This window comes from Zootoca vivipara, chromosome 12 (genome assembly GCF_965207765.1).
Source record: "Zootoca vivipara chromosome 12, rZooViv2.hap1.1, whole genome shotgun sequence".
In the NCBI taxonomy this organism is placed as follows: Eukaryota; Metazoa; Chordata; class Lepidosauria; order Squamata; family Lacertidae; genus Zootoca; species Zootoca vivipara.
In genome coordinates this window covers 54,036,906-54,050,871 of record NC_142595.1, presented here as the reverse complement: position 1 = coordinate 54,050,871, position 13,966 = coordinate 54,036,906, and the positions used below count along the sequence as shown (strand labels likewise).

The following is a 13,966-nucleotide window of genomic DNA, read 5'->3' as shown; positions in this document are numbered from 1 at the left end:
AAAAAAAAAAGTTCAAAAATGGCAAAGACAACAAGGAAAGACAAATTACAGGTAGGTAGCCATGTTAGTCTGAGTCAAAGCAAAATAAAAAAATTCCTTCAGTAGCACCTTAAAGACCAACTAAGTTTTTATTTTGGTATGAGCTTTCGTGTGCATGCACACTTCTTCAGATACCTATCTGAAGAAGTGTGCATGCACACGAAAGCTCATACCAAAATAAAACCTTACTTGGTCTTTAAGGTGCTACTGAAGAAAGAAAGACAAACAACTAAACAACTTTGACCATAAAAAATGCTCAACCCTTCTGTCGGGATTTCACTTTTTGAAATAGGGCAGCCCTAGCACCAGGCAACAACATTCCTCATATGCAGCCCTTTGGCCATTACTGTATATAATCTTTGCAGTGTTAAGGGGGGGGGGGGAAACAATTATTAGGATTGTTTTTATTCCTTTGCTGCCAATCACTATGCTTTGTCTTGTTTTCATTGTCATGCCCTGTAAAATATGTTATTAATGTAACACTGCCCTTTTGACAATGGGTGGTGTATAAATCAAATAACAAAAATGCTCCTAAAGTTCATTGCTTCTTCTTTTATCAGCTTCCCTTTACCTATTCCACATATATATATATATTTTACCTTTACCTTTATTCCACGTATCCATCCTTTTATATGTGTTGCAGTTTCTCTTCATATGCCATCTTTATACAGAGAGAAACGCTCAGCACCCGGCCCTTGTGGCCCCTTCCTGCGGCCCTCCAGAACAGAAGAGAGTTGGGGGGAGAAGGGGACGCCCCGGAAATGGGGCTCGGTGTGGGCAAACACCCCCAATTTAAAAATGTCCCTTCAAGTTAACTGAACTGAACACAGTTTGCTGGGAAACAGAGAGGGAGGGGGAGACGCCTGAGATTTGGCAGGAAGGGAGAGGCTGAGGTAAAAAGTGGAGGAGGGAGGGAGGGAGGGAGGGAGGGAGGGAGGGAGGGAGGGAGGGAGGGAGGGAGGGAGGGAGGGAGAGAGAGAGAGAGAGAGAGAGAGAGAGAGAGAGAGAGAGAGAGAGAGAGAGAGAGAGAGAGAGAGAGGGAGGGAGGGAGGGAGGGAGGGAGGGAGGGAGGGAGGGAGGGAGGGAGGGAGGGAGGGAGGAAGGAAGGAAGGAAGGAAGGAAGGAAGGAAGGAAGGAAGGAAGGAAGGAAGGAAGGAAGGAAGGAAGGAAGGAAGGAAGGAAGGAAGGAGAGGCTGAGGTAAAAAGTGGAGGAGAGAGAGAGGGAGGGGGCGGCGCCTGAGATTTGGCGGGAAAGGAGAAGCTGAGGTAAAAAGTTGAGAGGCTGAGAAGAAAGAGAGCGGGAAATAGAACTATAAACGGTGGGGGGAAAGAAGGAAGGAAGGAGGGAGCCCAGAGATGAGTCTGAGGGAAAAGGAGCTGAAATGGCGGAGTCTGAGGGAAAGAGAAGCGCCTGAGGAAGAGAAGAAATGGCTAAAAGAGAGGGAAAAGAGAAAGAAATCCCCGGAGCGAGAGGCGAGGGAAGTGGAAAGGGGAGGGAAAGTCCCCCCCCCCCCGCCCATTGATAGTTTTGTGCTTTCTCTCTGTAAGAAATTCATAATTGAGGATATGTCCTGTCTACCCCATTAAATCTCTTGCTAGTGTACAGGAGAGAGTATGAGCTCTCCAGCGGCCCCCACTTCCCTTTCATTCAGGTTCAACTGCACCTTCTTCTGTGGCCCCACATGGACCGCCCTGGGATGGAGTACGATGCTTTCCCCATCCTCAGCCCCCTTTTTGTGGCCTGTTGAGGGGAGTTTGGGCTCTTCGATGCTTTAGCCTGTTTTTCAATAGAGTGTCTGGGGGAAGCAGCCAGATGCGTGGGGGATCAATCAATAAAGAAATGATGATGATCCAGCAGCCAGGCTCTCCCGGTGTTTGAGGTCTGGCTAAGATTCCCGTCTTCGAGGTTCTGCCCAAGAGGGGCATTGCCAGACTGGGGCACGGGGAGGGGGACAACTACCCCACCCTAAACCAAGTAGGTAAATAAAAGCACCTAACTAAAAGTAGGAATCGTAGGGATATGATGACACCTTTTTCTGAGCACTTGGGGTCAAACGAAAGGAATTTAAAAGAATTGTTGCTGTCACATTTTATTTTGAATCTGCTAGACAGAGCTGGAGAGAGGACTCCACCCAGGGATATATAATGTGGCATTGAATATTTGGCTTTTTGGGTTGTATCATCATTTGGAGTGTTTTAATGTGGCTTTATTGGATTGTTAAAATGGAAAATGTAATTTAAAAAAAGAGAGGATGATGACAGGTGGGTGTCCTGCCCCCCGAAAAAAAACCCTGGCTACTCCCATGGCTCCCCCCCCGAAAAATTGCAGCAGCTCTGGGGGTGCTCAGCACACCTGTCTCTTGAGTGTGGCTGGCTTTGCCAGGGTTAAAAGGAGCTGAGCTGGATTCCTAGAGCGGTAGGGGAATGAAGGCGGGGGGGGCAGTCCTCCAGATCAGAAGTCCCTCCTCCCTGCCACTGACGTCCCTTCCTGAGGGGAGGGGGAGTTGCTGTCTTTCCGCTTTGCACCTCCTGCAACCTGGTGAGTCTGGGGTGCATCGGGGAGAAGCGGGGGGGGGAGTCCTAGGGAGGTCACTTTGGGGCTGCATGCGAGAGGCAGCAGTTAGGAGTCATTGACACCCTCTGAGCCCCCAGTGATCCTGTTGGATCCAGGAGGATTCCCCAAAATTTTGGTCCGTGTGGGAGTTGTTGCTATTGTGCTCCTGCCCTTTCCCCTAAGTTTCCACGGTAGATGGCAGCAGGAAATCACAATATTAAAGATGTCTAAAGGACTGAAACTGCCTTGGTCGTGCAAGCTAGGGACAAAGGTGAGAGCTGCTTCCTAGTTCTGCTGGATCTCTCAGTGCCTTTTGAAACCATCAACCATAATATCCTTCTGGACCGTCTAGAGGGCTTGGGAGCTGGGGGGACTGTCATACAGTGGTTCCGCTCCTTCCTCCTGGGCCCTGTTCAGAAAGTGGTGGCGGGGGATGAGTGCTCAGACCCCTGGGCTCTCACTTGTGGGGTGCCTGGGGGTTCTGTCCTCTCCCCCATGCTTTTTAACCTCTATATACAGCCGCTGGGAGAGATCATCAGGGGGTTTGGGCTGGGTGTTTATCAGTATGCGGATGATACCCAGCTCTACCTCTCTTTCAAATCAGAACCAGTGAAGGCGGTGAAGGCCCTGTGTGAGTGCCTGGAGGCGGTTGGAGGATGGATGGCGGCTAACAGATTGAGGTTGAATCCTGACAAGACAGAAGTACTGTTCATGGGGGACAGGAGGCAGGCAGGTGTGGGGGACTCCCTGGTCCTGAATGGGGTAACTGTGCCCCTGAAGGATAAGGTGCGCAGCCTGGGAGTCATTTTGGACTCACAGCTCTCCATGGAGGCTCAGGTTAATTCTGTATCCAGGGTAGCTGTTTATCAGCTTCATCTGGTACACAGGCTGAGACCCTACCTGCCCGCGGACTGTCTCGCCAGAGTGGTGCATGCTCTAGTTATCTCTCACTTGGACTACTGCAATGCGCTCTACGTGGGGCTTCCTTTGAAGGTGACCCGGAAACTACAATTAATCCAGAATGCGGCAGCTAGACTGGTGACTGGGAGCAGCCGCCGAGATCACATAACACCGGTCTTGAAAGACCTGCATTGGCTCCCAGTACGCTTCCGAGCACAATTCAAAGTGTTGGTGCTGACCTTTAAAGCCCTAAATGGCCTCGGTCCAGTATACTTGAAGGAGCGTCTCCATCTCCATCGCTCTGCCCGGACACTGAGGTCCAGTGCTGATGGCCTTCTGGCGGTTCCCTCGCAGCAAGAAGCCAAGTTACAGGGAACCAGGCAGAGGGCCTTCTTGGTAGTGGCACCCGCCCTGTGGAACGCCCTCCCACCAGATGTCAAAAAGAAAAATAACTACCAGACTTTTAGAGGACATCTGAAGGCAGTCCTGTTTAGGGAAGCTTTTAATCTTTAAGAAATTAGGGTATTTTAATATTTCTGTTGGAAGCTGCCCAGAGTGGCTGGGGAAACCCAGCCAGATGGGTGGGGTATAAATAAATTATTATTATTATTATTATAGAAAGATTTACTTGCTTTTTGGCGCTGTCCTTTGAACCCACCCAAGTGAACTTTGACCCTGGGGGCGGGGGAGGCCAGATAACAATTTGGGCCCTGAGAACAAAGGGACCTTACCCCTGTAATTTGCCTTGAGAATGTTGGAGCTTCCAAGGGCGAGAATAAGAGACAGAAGCAGAGAAGAAATTTGTCCTGAAATGGGACTGGGAAGGAGAGCAACTCTGGAGAACCCTAGAATTAGGACCCCCACTATTAGCCTAGTGTATACATTACATTTGGTACAATTGACACACTTGTCAGTCACAGGTCTGACTTCATTCCGTGTTTGCAAACACTGAAAGACTGGATCAACCAGGCTGATTCATCTGACAGTTGCCTGCACCTTTGGCATGGTCACTTTCCCTCTAGGAGGGCTAGAGGCTTACTTTTTCTTAAAGAAAGCTCAAAGTCTGGCCTGTGGTGCAGTGTAATCCTGCTTCCTAGCAAGCCTCATCCACGTCTGCCCAGGGAACAAACTGACTTTGTCAGTTTAATAACAGAATAATGCATTTCCTTTGTACGACTTGCTAGCACTTCTTTTCAGACACACAGAACTTGGCAAGAGAAAAAATGGATTCTTTCTGATCTCTTAGAGGCTTCCTGAGAGCACAGATGGATGATCGAGACTCAGCTGGCCCTGAAGCAGGAAGAAGCCATGCCATCAAAACTGAGAGCAGTGGGGGATTCTGGGAAAACTCCATGCAGGAGATCCTGGGTGACGAGGACACCCTCTGCTCAGATGTGCAGAGCCAGCAGTGCAGGCAGTTCTGCTTTCAGGAGGCCAAAGGACCCCGAGAGGTTTTTAGCCGGTTCTACCGCCTTGACCGTCAGTGGCTGAAGCCAGAAAGGCACACCAGAGCTGAGATGCTGGACCTGGTGGTGTTCGAGCAGTTCCTGGCTGTCCTTCCCCCGGAGATGGAGAGCTGGGTGAGGGAATGCGGAGCAGAGACCAGTTCCCAGGCAGTGGCCCTGGCCGAAGGGTTCCTCCTGAGTCAGGCAGAGGAGAGGAAGCAGGTGAGAGAGACTTTCCTCTGGAAACTCCTAAGGGGCTCCAAACAGGAGGGAGAACAAACCTAAATGCTCTACTAATGGCCGTTGTCAGATATTCTCAAGTTTTTGCCTCTGTCATTCCTGTTCTAGAATTCTATGAATTCTTTTTGTTCTTTCAGGGAAAGGATCTGTTTGCAGCAATGGGCCCAGATTCCTCTGAGGAAGAGAGGCCTCCGCTGGACACAAGAGAGAGGTCACTGGGTCAGGAGGAAGGAGTCTTTTCTCCCTTTGATCCCATTCTGTTGGTCTTGAAACTAATCTTTTCATCTTTTTGTGGAGGACATTTGGGACCAAGAGCCTCAAGGAGGGGAGATGTATACTAAAATGCACTCAGCATGTGAGGCTTATATGTAGATTCATTTCAGTCGGGGTTTAGGCCCGGTTTTGGCACAGAAACTGATTTGGTCCTACTTGGATGGTCGTTCCAGAGGGTGATGCTTGGGGAGTGCTTTTTAGTCCTGTGGAGCCTTAAGCGAGGAATTCCTCAGGGCTCAGTTTTATCCCATATGCTTCTTAACATCTACCTGTACATGAAACCGCTGAATAGGGACACACTTACCTTTGTCTCTTGCAGGTGAGAGAATGATACCGGCGAAACCTCCTCATCAATCTTTTCTTGGTGGCGGAGGGGAAACAGCAACTGTGGAACCAGATCAGGTAGGGGGAAGGAGCCTTGTGGGGAAAGAGGCAGAGGGGGTGGGGCAGCCAGGGCATCTCTGGGCATGCGCAAATGAATCTCTCTCCTGTTCCTCTTTGCTTCTGTCAAAGCTGCTCTTAATGAACGCTGAAAATGCCTTTTGAAAAGAATTCATCTGCCCAGCCCCTCCAGTTGAGGGCTCCCCCCTCTTCTGCACCTCCCCAAGCCCCCATGCAGCCCTTCGGAGCCAGTGTGGGGTAGTGGTTAAGAGCGGTAAGACTCGTAATCTGGTGAACCGGGTTCGCGTCTCAGCTCCTCCACATACAGCTTCTGAGTGACCTTGGGCTAGTCACACTTCTCTGAAGTCTCTCAGCCCCACTCACCTCACAGAGTGTTTGTTGTGGGGGAGGAAGGGAAAGGAGAATGTTGGCCGCTTTGAGACTCCTTCGGGGAGTGATAAAGCGGGATATCAAGTCCAAACTCCTCCTCCTCCTCCTCCTCCTCCTCCTCCTCCTCCTCCTCCTCCTCTTCTTCTTCTTCTTCTTCTTCTTCTTCTTCTTCTTCTTCTTCTTCTTCTTCTTCTTGAAGTTGGCTTTAGGGAATCAGGAGAGGTGTCTCTCTGCACCCTCCCGAAATACCACATAAGGAGAGGAGAAAGGGGAGCCTTTCATGTCAGAAACTGGAATGCTTGTGCACAAACACACACAACGTAACCGGCTGCACATAAATTATACTCTTCAATGTATATTACACAGTATCAAAGGTTTTTTTCCATATGAAATCAACATGTAAAGAACGACAAAGAAAAGTCCCACTAAACCAGTTCATTCATAAAGTCCCAGATATGAGCTGTTTCTCATCCACATTTTGCCTCTGTCTATTCAAAAGGCCCAACAAGTCCCAAAGGGAGCTTGCTGCAGTTCCAAGACAAGGATTTCCGGAATAATCATCCTGTTTGGCCTACTGATTATGTGCACTCTAGCCTATCCAGTACTAATGGGTCGGATGAAGACAGGGAATTTAGGCTTAGATCTGGCCAGACGTACCAGTCTTTTTCCAAACGGTGCACCCGACGCCCTTAATCCGAGAACATTATGACACCACTTTAGTGGTTAATTTATCTGACAGGATACTAAAACCAGAGGAGTCTCGGGTATTAAATTTAGGACTAGGTTTTGTCCCTACACCCAAGTATTCTGCTTTCCAAACCAGGATTGATTGATTTAAATTAATTCGTCAGATTAAATTGAGGTGTGTTTTTTTTTTTTGCAATACCGCTTGGACACCAGAACCCTTTAAACATAAATCTACCTTCATTCTGGTTTCTCATAATCACCTTATCAGAACATTTCAGCATTTAGTACATCGTGACCTCAATATTAGAGAAACGAAGAAAAAGATCTGTAGGCAGTATAATTTAAATAAGCAAGATTCACTAATCCTGAACAAATTTACTGCTAAGAATTTAGTGATAAAACCAGCAGACAAAGTGGGAGCTATTGTACTAATGAATAAGTGTGATTACATCAAGGAAGCAGAGAAACAGGCAATTCAAACTTTTACACATCTATACCTAATGACCCTACTACGGCAGTGAAAAATAGGTTACAGGTAATTTTAAACAAAGCCATATCCTCGGGCTACATAATGAAAGTTTAACAGCATTTCTATGCCCAGACCACACCAGAGTGCCAATTTTTTACACACTTCCAAAAATACATAAAAATACACTCCCACAACCTAGTAGACCTATAGCAGTAGGGCGTGTTGAATTTTTCATCTTTAAAAATCCTGATTTGAGGGGGTGTTAAAAAGTTGTGGTATGATGAGGTAATTTGAAATATATTTTGGTTATTTGTAAATATTTAGGTCTTGCTTGGTAAATCTCTATGTGAAAAGTTCCTACTTTTTAACATTTTTTAATTTTTTCTGTCATTTATAAACATATAGGTTATTCCCCAATTTTCATGAAAACAGATGTTGATAAGTGCCCAAAATTGATTACAAGATACAGTGGTACCTCGCAAGATGAAATTAATTTGTTCTGCAAGTCGCTTTGTATAGCGAAAAGCTCATCTTGCAAAGCATGGTTTAAAATTTTCCCGGTTTACCCGGTCTACCCATTTAGTTAATGCATTCCTATTTGTCTTGCAAAGCGCGGTCATAGGAAACTTTGTCTTGCGAGTTGCCTCGCGCAACGCAAAACGCTTTCATCTTGTGAGTTTTTCGTTGCATGAGGCATTCGTCTTGTGGGGTACCACTGTATTGTAGTTCTCTTATATATGTATTGTAGTTATCTATACTATTAATATTAATATTATACAACAGTATGTGATATCTTTTTTGCTTTCTACCACCAGTCCACCCACTGAGGTCATTGGGGTTTCAAAGCCGAAATGCTCTGACAAGTAGATTTATCGTCTATCCAAGATAGACAGAATGGGGTGGCATGAGGACATCTAACCAGCCCTAGCAATTGTCTTCTGTGTTGCATTGGAGACTGGGGGCTGGGGTCTTGTTGAATATGTTACAGAGCATCTCTGGTACCAGAACAATTGTGTGGTCGTCAAAGGAGCTGGGATCCTCACCCACCAACATCATTTTATTATACTATACTATATTCAGCAGAGAATTGTGTCCATTTGTTGCTCACTCCCACCCTTTGCAAACAGAATTTTATTCCCATGAAGGAGAAAAGCATGTTTTCTTTGAAGAATAGCTATGATGATAAACACGATAATGAAGTCTATGCAGAGGACTGGATAAACTACTTGGAGGTGTTAAAAATACACTGTAAAGTAGAGCTACCAAAGTTCAGTCGAGTGACGGTCTTTCCTTATTGGATAAATTGGGGGGGGGTGCAAAAACAGCATTCTGATAGTGTAGGATTCAGGCTGGTGGACAGTCACCCAATCTTAAGATAAGGATTGCTACATTTTAAGAAAGACAAGATTTTAGTTCCTTCAATAGTAGCATGGATAATAAGCACTATGGTAACCCTTCTATCAAAGTGATGGAAGGATGGAAATACTATATATTCTCCTGCTTCAGAACCATTAAATGAACAGAAGTCTTGACCTGCATGGAATATGGTTTCTCTAAGTCTGACACCATCTTTGTGAGGATCAAGAGCAGGCCTTTAGATTCTACAGGAATCAAATTTTAACAGTGTACACTTCTTTTGAAGAGCATGGTCCAGGGGGCTTCTGCCAGTGGCTCTCCTGCTCAGATGTGGGCCCTCAGCAGATACATGATCATGTGACACCAGCCCTTGAAGTTGTTCATTTATTATTCTTTTTTCCCCTTTTTTCTTTTACTATAATAGGACGTTATAAGATAAAGTAATGATATGTTGTTACAGCTGGAAACAAAATTTATTTATATTTTCACTTGTATAAAATGATTAAAAACTTTAACTTCGCTTCAAAATGCAAGTTTTCAGCTTTTTTTAAGTGTATTTCAAACAGTGTATTTTAGTGTATTTAGTGTATTTCAAACAGATCTCAATTTACCAAGCTAAACATCAACCAATCATAAAAATAATTGCAGATTTGGATTCCTCATGTGCAATAACATATTTTTAGAACCCCTCATTGAGCAAATTCGGAAAAAAATAATCCGTCCTTAAATGACACGCCCTACTATAGCAGGCATCCCCAAACTGCAGCCCTCCAGATGTTTTGGCCTACAACTCCCATGATCCCTAGCTAACAGGACCAGTGGTTGGGGAAGATGGGAATTGTAGTCCAAAACATCTGGAGGGCCTAAGTTTGGGGATGCCTGACCCATAGTGCCCATCATTAAAATGTGCAGTGAAACAATCCTCTGTAAACTACACCGCAATTAACAGACAGGAAAAAACAGAACAATGTGTGATAGAGAATCTTTTTGCTTTCTGAAAGGAAGACCTTTTCTTTCAGAGTCTGGTGTGCTTTGAGGATATAGCTGTGTATTTCACGGAGGAGGAGTGGGCGTTGCTGGATCCTGCCCAGAGAGCTCTGCATGAGGAAGTCATGGAGGAGAATCATGCCATCATGGCCTCTCTCGGTAAGGCTCCCTGTTAGATCATAATATCTGTCCTGAAATTCTTTACATTAATCTATGGATGATAGTGATAGTCAGGGCAGCCACTTAGTCCTCTCCCTCCACCTTCATGAAACATTATAAGTTAGACGTATCAGCAGAGGCCTTCTTCGGGAGATGAGTGCTTCAACAGGTGGTTAACAATGAGGAGGTAGGGCCCACAGCGGCTGCCCCCTGATCTGGGCACTGCTGAGATACTTCCCACATCATGGACCCCAGTTTTCCCCTACAGGAGAAGCGAACATTGATACTTACCATGATAGGTTCCTTCTCTGTAGGGAGAATTGGGATCCGGCCCCCTCAGGTACCTCTGTGTGCATGTGGGAGGCATCAAACACTGGATTTTGGAGGGTTGCCTGGAGGTACATGGGACACCTTCCCCCAGGGGCCTCTCCTATCTTCCCAGCCTTCTTCCTCTTCAGCACATATCAGAGTTCCCCCTCCTTCACCTGTGCTAGTTTGAGGGGCCAGTAGGAATTTTCATTCAGTGAAGAGAGCGGCATGCCCCACTGAAATCACTGTTCCGTTCCTATTCTTTAGTTGTTATGTTGTGACTATACAGCAGGCATCCCCAAACTTGGCCCTCCAGATGTTTTGGGACTACATCTGGGATGATGGGAATTGTAGTCTCAAAACCTCATGGAGGGCCCAGTTTGGGAATGCCTGCTATACAGTTACTTGCTTAAGCATGAGTTGAACTGGAGATAGGGGGTTGCCCTGCCCCTGATGAATTCCTTAAAACTTTAACTTCTTTTCAATGGTGAGATGGGCAGAGACCAATTCTCCCGACAGAGAAGGAACTTATCTCAATAAGTACCAACATTCGCTTCTCTCTTCGTTGCAGGTGATGAATTGGAAATGAAGAAAATGGGAGACCACGACAAAGTCAAAACGGAGGAGAAGCCATATCAATATTTGGAATGCAGAGAGAGCTTGAGCCAGAGCTCCAATTCCACTTCCTATCAAAGAAATTCCACTGGGAAGAAACGCTATCAGTGCTTTGAATGCGGAAAGAGTTTCGCTTGGCACGACTCTCTCAATTTCCATCAAAGAATTCATACAGGCAAGAAACCATATCAGTGCTTGGAATGTGGAAAGATCTTCAGTTACAAGAACAATCTCGTTTCCCATCAAAGAATTCATACAGGGGAGAAGCCATATCAGTGCTTGGAATGTGGGAAGAGTTTCAGTTACAGAGCCAGTCTCACTTCCCATCAAAGAATTCATACAGGGGAGAAACCATATAATTGCTTGGCATGTGGGAAGACCTTCCGTCATAGCTGTCATCTCAAGTTCCATCTCAGAAGTCATACAGGGGAGAAACCCTATCAGTGCATGGAATGTGGAAAGAGCTTCAGGCAGAGTTCTGTTCTCACTTCCCATCAAAGAACTCATACAGGGGAGAAACCTTATAAGTGCTTGGAATGTGGAAAGTGCTTCAGTCAGAGGGTCCATCTCACTAACCATCAAAGAAGTCATACAGGAGAGAAACCATATGAGTGCATGGAGTGTGGAAAGAGCTACAGTAAGAAGTGCTATCTCACTTCCCATCAAAGAATTCATACAGGGGAGAAACCACATCAGTGCTTGCATTGTGGAAAGGGCTTCAGTCAGAGGGTCCATCTCACTTCTCATCAAAGAATTCATACAGGGGAGAAACCCTTTCAGTGTCTAGAATGTGGAAAGAGCTTTAGTTATAAGAACAATCTCACTTCCCATCAAAGAGTTCATACAGGGGAGAAACCATTTCAGTGTCTGGAATGTGGAAAGAGCTTCAGTCAGAGATCTGCTCTCACTTCCCATCAACGAATTCATACAGGGGGAAAGCCATAGGAGTGCTTGGAATGTGGGAAGAGCTTCAGTCAGAAGGGCAATCTCACTTTCCATCAAAAAACCCACAGTGAGGAGAATTGTAGAATCTAGTCCAACCCACTGCAGTGCAGAAATCTCAACTGAAACATGCATGACAGATGGCCACCGAGCCTGTGCTTGAGATCTTCCAAGGAAGGAGATTTCACCACCTTCCAAGGGACTTGCTTCCACTATTGTACAACTGTGAACCATAGAAAGTTCTTCCTGATGTTTAATTGGAATCAACTTTCTTGTAACTTGAAGCCATTGGCTTAGGTCCTCCTCTTCAGACCAGGAAGAAACAAGCTTGCTCCATCCTGCACGGGACAGCCTTCAGATATCTAGAAGTCACTATCCTATCTCCTCTAAATCTACAATTTTGCGGACTAAACACCCCTGTTTCCTCAGCTGTTCCTCCTAAGTCTTGATTTTGGTTATCCGCCTCTGCACACGTTCCAACTTGTCCATATCCTTCTTGAATTGTGGTGCCAAGACCTGGACACCAGACTCCAGGTGAGGTCTGACCAAGGAAGAATAGAGCAGTGGGATGACTTCCCTTGATCTGGACTGTGTGGAGATTCATTTGCCTCTTTTGAGATTACTTTGCCGTGTTGCGATTCAGTTTGCCCTTCTCACAGCCACAGTTTGCTTGGCCCCTCACCCACCTCACAGTCGTGCGAGTGAGGAAACTGAGGCACATTTTGCCCATTCCTGTTAATTATTCCACATTGCCCCCTCTTTCCTGTCTTCCCGCCTCCCGTCACTTGCACCGCTACCCTGCTTCCTGGATCTGCCTCTTCTCCTTGCACCAGCTCCAGACTGCCTCCAGGGGGTCATCATCTAGTGGGCAGCAGGGGCTACGGCGGAGGGGCAGCGGCAGGGGTCTGCTGGTGGTTGCTAGCCAAGGACGCCTTGTAGATGGGGTGAAAGATGAAGGCGCTGGGAGCTCCAGGTGGGGAGAGGGGGGCAGGTGGATCAGTGGGAGAACTCCTCCTAACATTCCTCCTCCCCCTTGAAATCTGTGTGCCTTGAGCCAGCATGATTACTTGTTAATAATAATATCCTATATAATAAAGTGCAAGTGTCTCTGCATCCAGTATTCCCTGTGTCCGCGCTACTGCGCATGTGCCCCACGGACACAGGGATTGGCCACAGAGACTTGGAACGCACACACACACGCGCTCTCCCCACCCCACCCCCACCTACTGTTTCCCTGCGGCCGCCAACCGCTGCTCCCGGCCGGACTGAGCATTGGCGTTGGGGGGGAGCGTGTGTTTGTGTGTGCGTCCAGCAAGGACAGGTCCCGGGGTTCGGAGAAGTGCTGCGCAAGCGCTTCTTCAAACCCTGGGATGTCTCCTTCCTGTCGGCGGCTGGGGGAGAGGAGGGAAGAAGGAGAAAGGGCTGCTTTCTCCTTGTTCGTTCCTGTCCCCCTGCCGCCGACAGGAAGGATAGGTCTCGGAAGCACCGGATCGAGGAGCCGGTCTCCAGAGTCAGCGCCCAGCAACGCTGTGCTGGATTGAGGAGGCGATGCTCCGTGCGGCGATGCTGGGCGCTGAGTGCTGACCGGCTCCTTGATCCGGTGCTTTGCGCAGTGCTGATCAGTGCCTACCCGGCAGGTCGCCGGATCAAGGAAGCGGCCTGCCGGTCGGCACCCAGCAGCGCTGCACGGATCACCGGATCGAGGAGCCGGTCTGTAGAATCAGCGCCCAGCAACGCCGTGCTGGATTGAGGAGGCGTTGCTCCATGCGGCGCTGCTGGGCGCTGATTCTGCAGACCGGTGCTCCGTGCAGCGCTGCTGGGTGCCGACCTGGCAGGCCGCTTCCTTAATCCTGCGGCCTGCCGGGTCGGCGCTGATCAGCGCTGCGCGGAGCACCGGATCGAGGAGCCGGTCTGCAGAGTCAGCGCCCAGCAACGCCGCACGGAGCATCGCCTCCTCAATCCAGCACGGTGTTGCTGGCCGCTGATTCTGCAGACCGGCTCCTCGATCCGATGCTCCGCGCAGCGCTCACATATGTTCTAGCGCCCGTTTATTTAACGGGCTGAACGACACTAGTATAATAATAATAATTTATTATTTATACCCCACCCATCTGGCTGGGTTTCCCCAACCACTCTGGGCGGCTTCCAACAGAAATATTAAAATACACTAAGTTCTTAAAGATTAAAAGCTTCCCTAAACAGGGTTGCCTTCAGATGTCC

The 13,966-nt window shown here is 47.6% G+C and overlaps 1 protein-coding gene across 3 annotated transcripts; it reads left to right on the top strand.

Annotated features, from left to right (window-relative positions):
• The first annotated feature begins 2,420 nt into the window (after positions 1–2,420).
• On the top strand, positions 2,421–12,859 carry LOC148684171 (uncharacterized). Of its 3 annotated transcripts, XM_088655999.1 has the most exons (7): positions 2,421–2,578; positions 4,740–5,160; positions 5,316–5,397; positions 5,771–5,853; positions 9,736–9,880; positions 10,761–11,773; positions 11,872–12,859. In XM_088655999.1, exons 2-6 carry the CDS (start codon positions 4,759–4,761, stop codon positions 11,747–11,749), a joined length of 1,701 nt encoding a protein of 566 aa, XP_088512125.1. In that variant the 5' UTR covers positions 2,421–2,578; positions 4,740–4,758; the 3' UTR covers positions 11,750–11,773; positions 11,872–12,859. The 3 variants fall into 3 exon arrangements, with proteins under 3 accessions (XP_088512125.1, XP_088512126.1, XP_088512124.1); XM_088656000.1 differs by having other exon boundaries at positions 9,754–9,880; positions 10,761–12,859; XM_088655998.1 differs by having other exon boundaries at positions 10,761–12,859.
• The last annotated feature ends 1,107 nt before the right edge of the window (positions 12,860–13,966 follow it).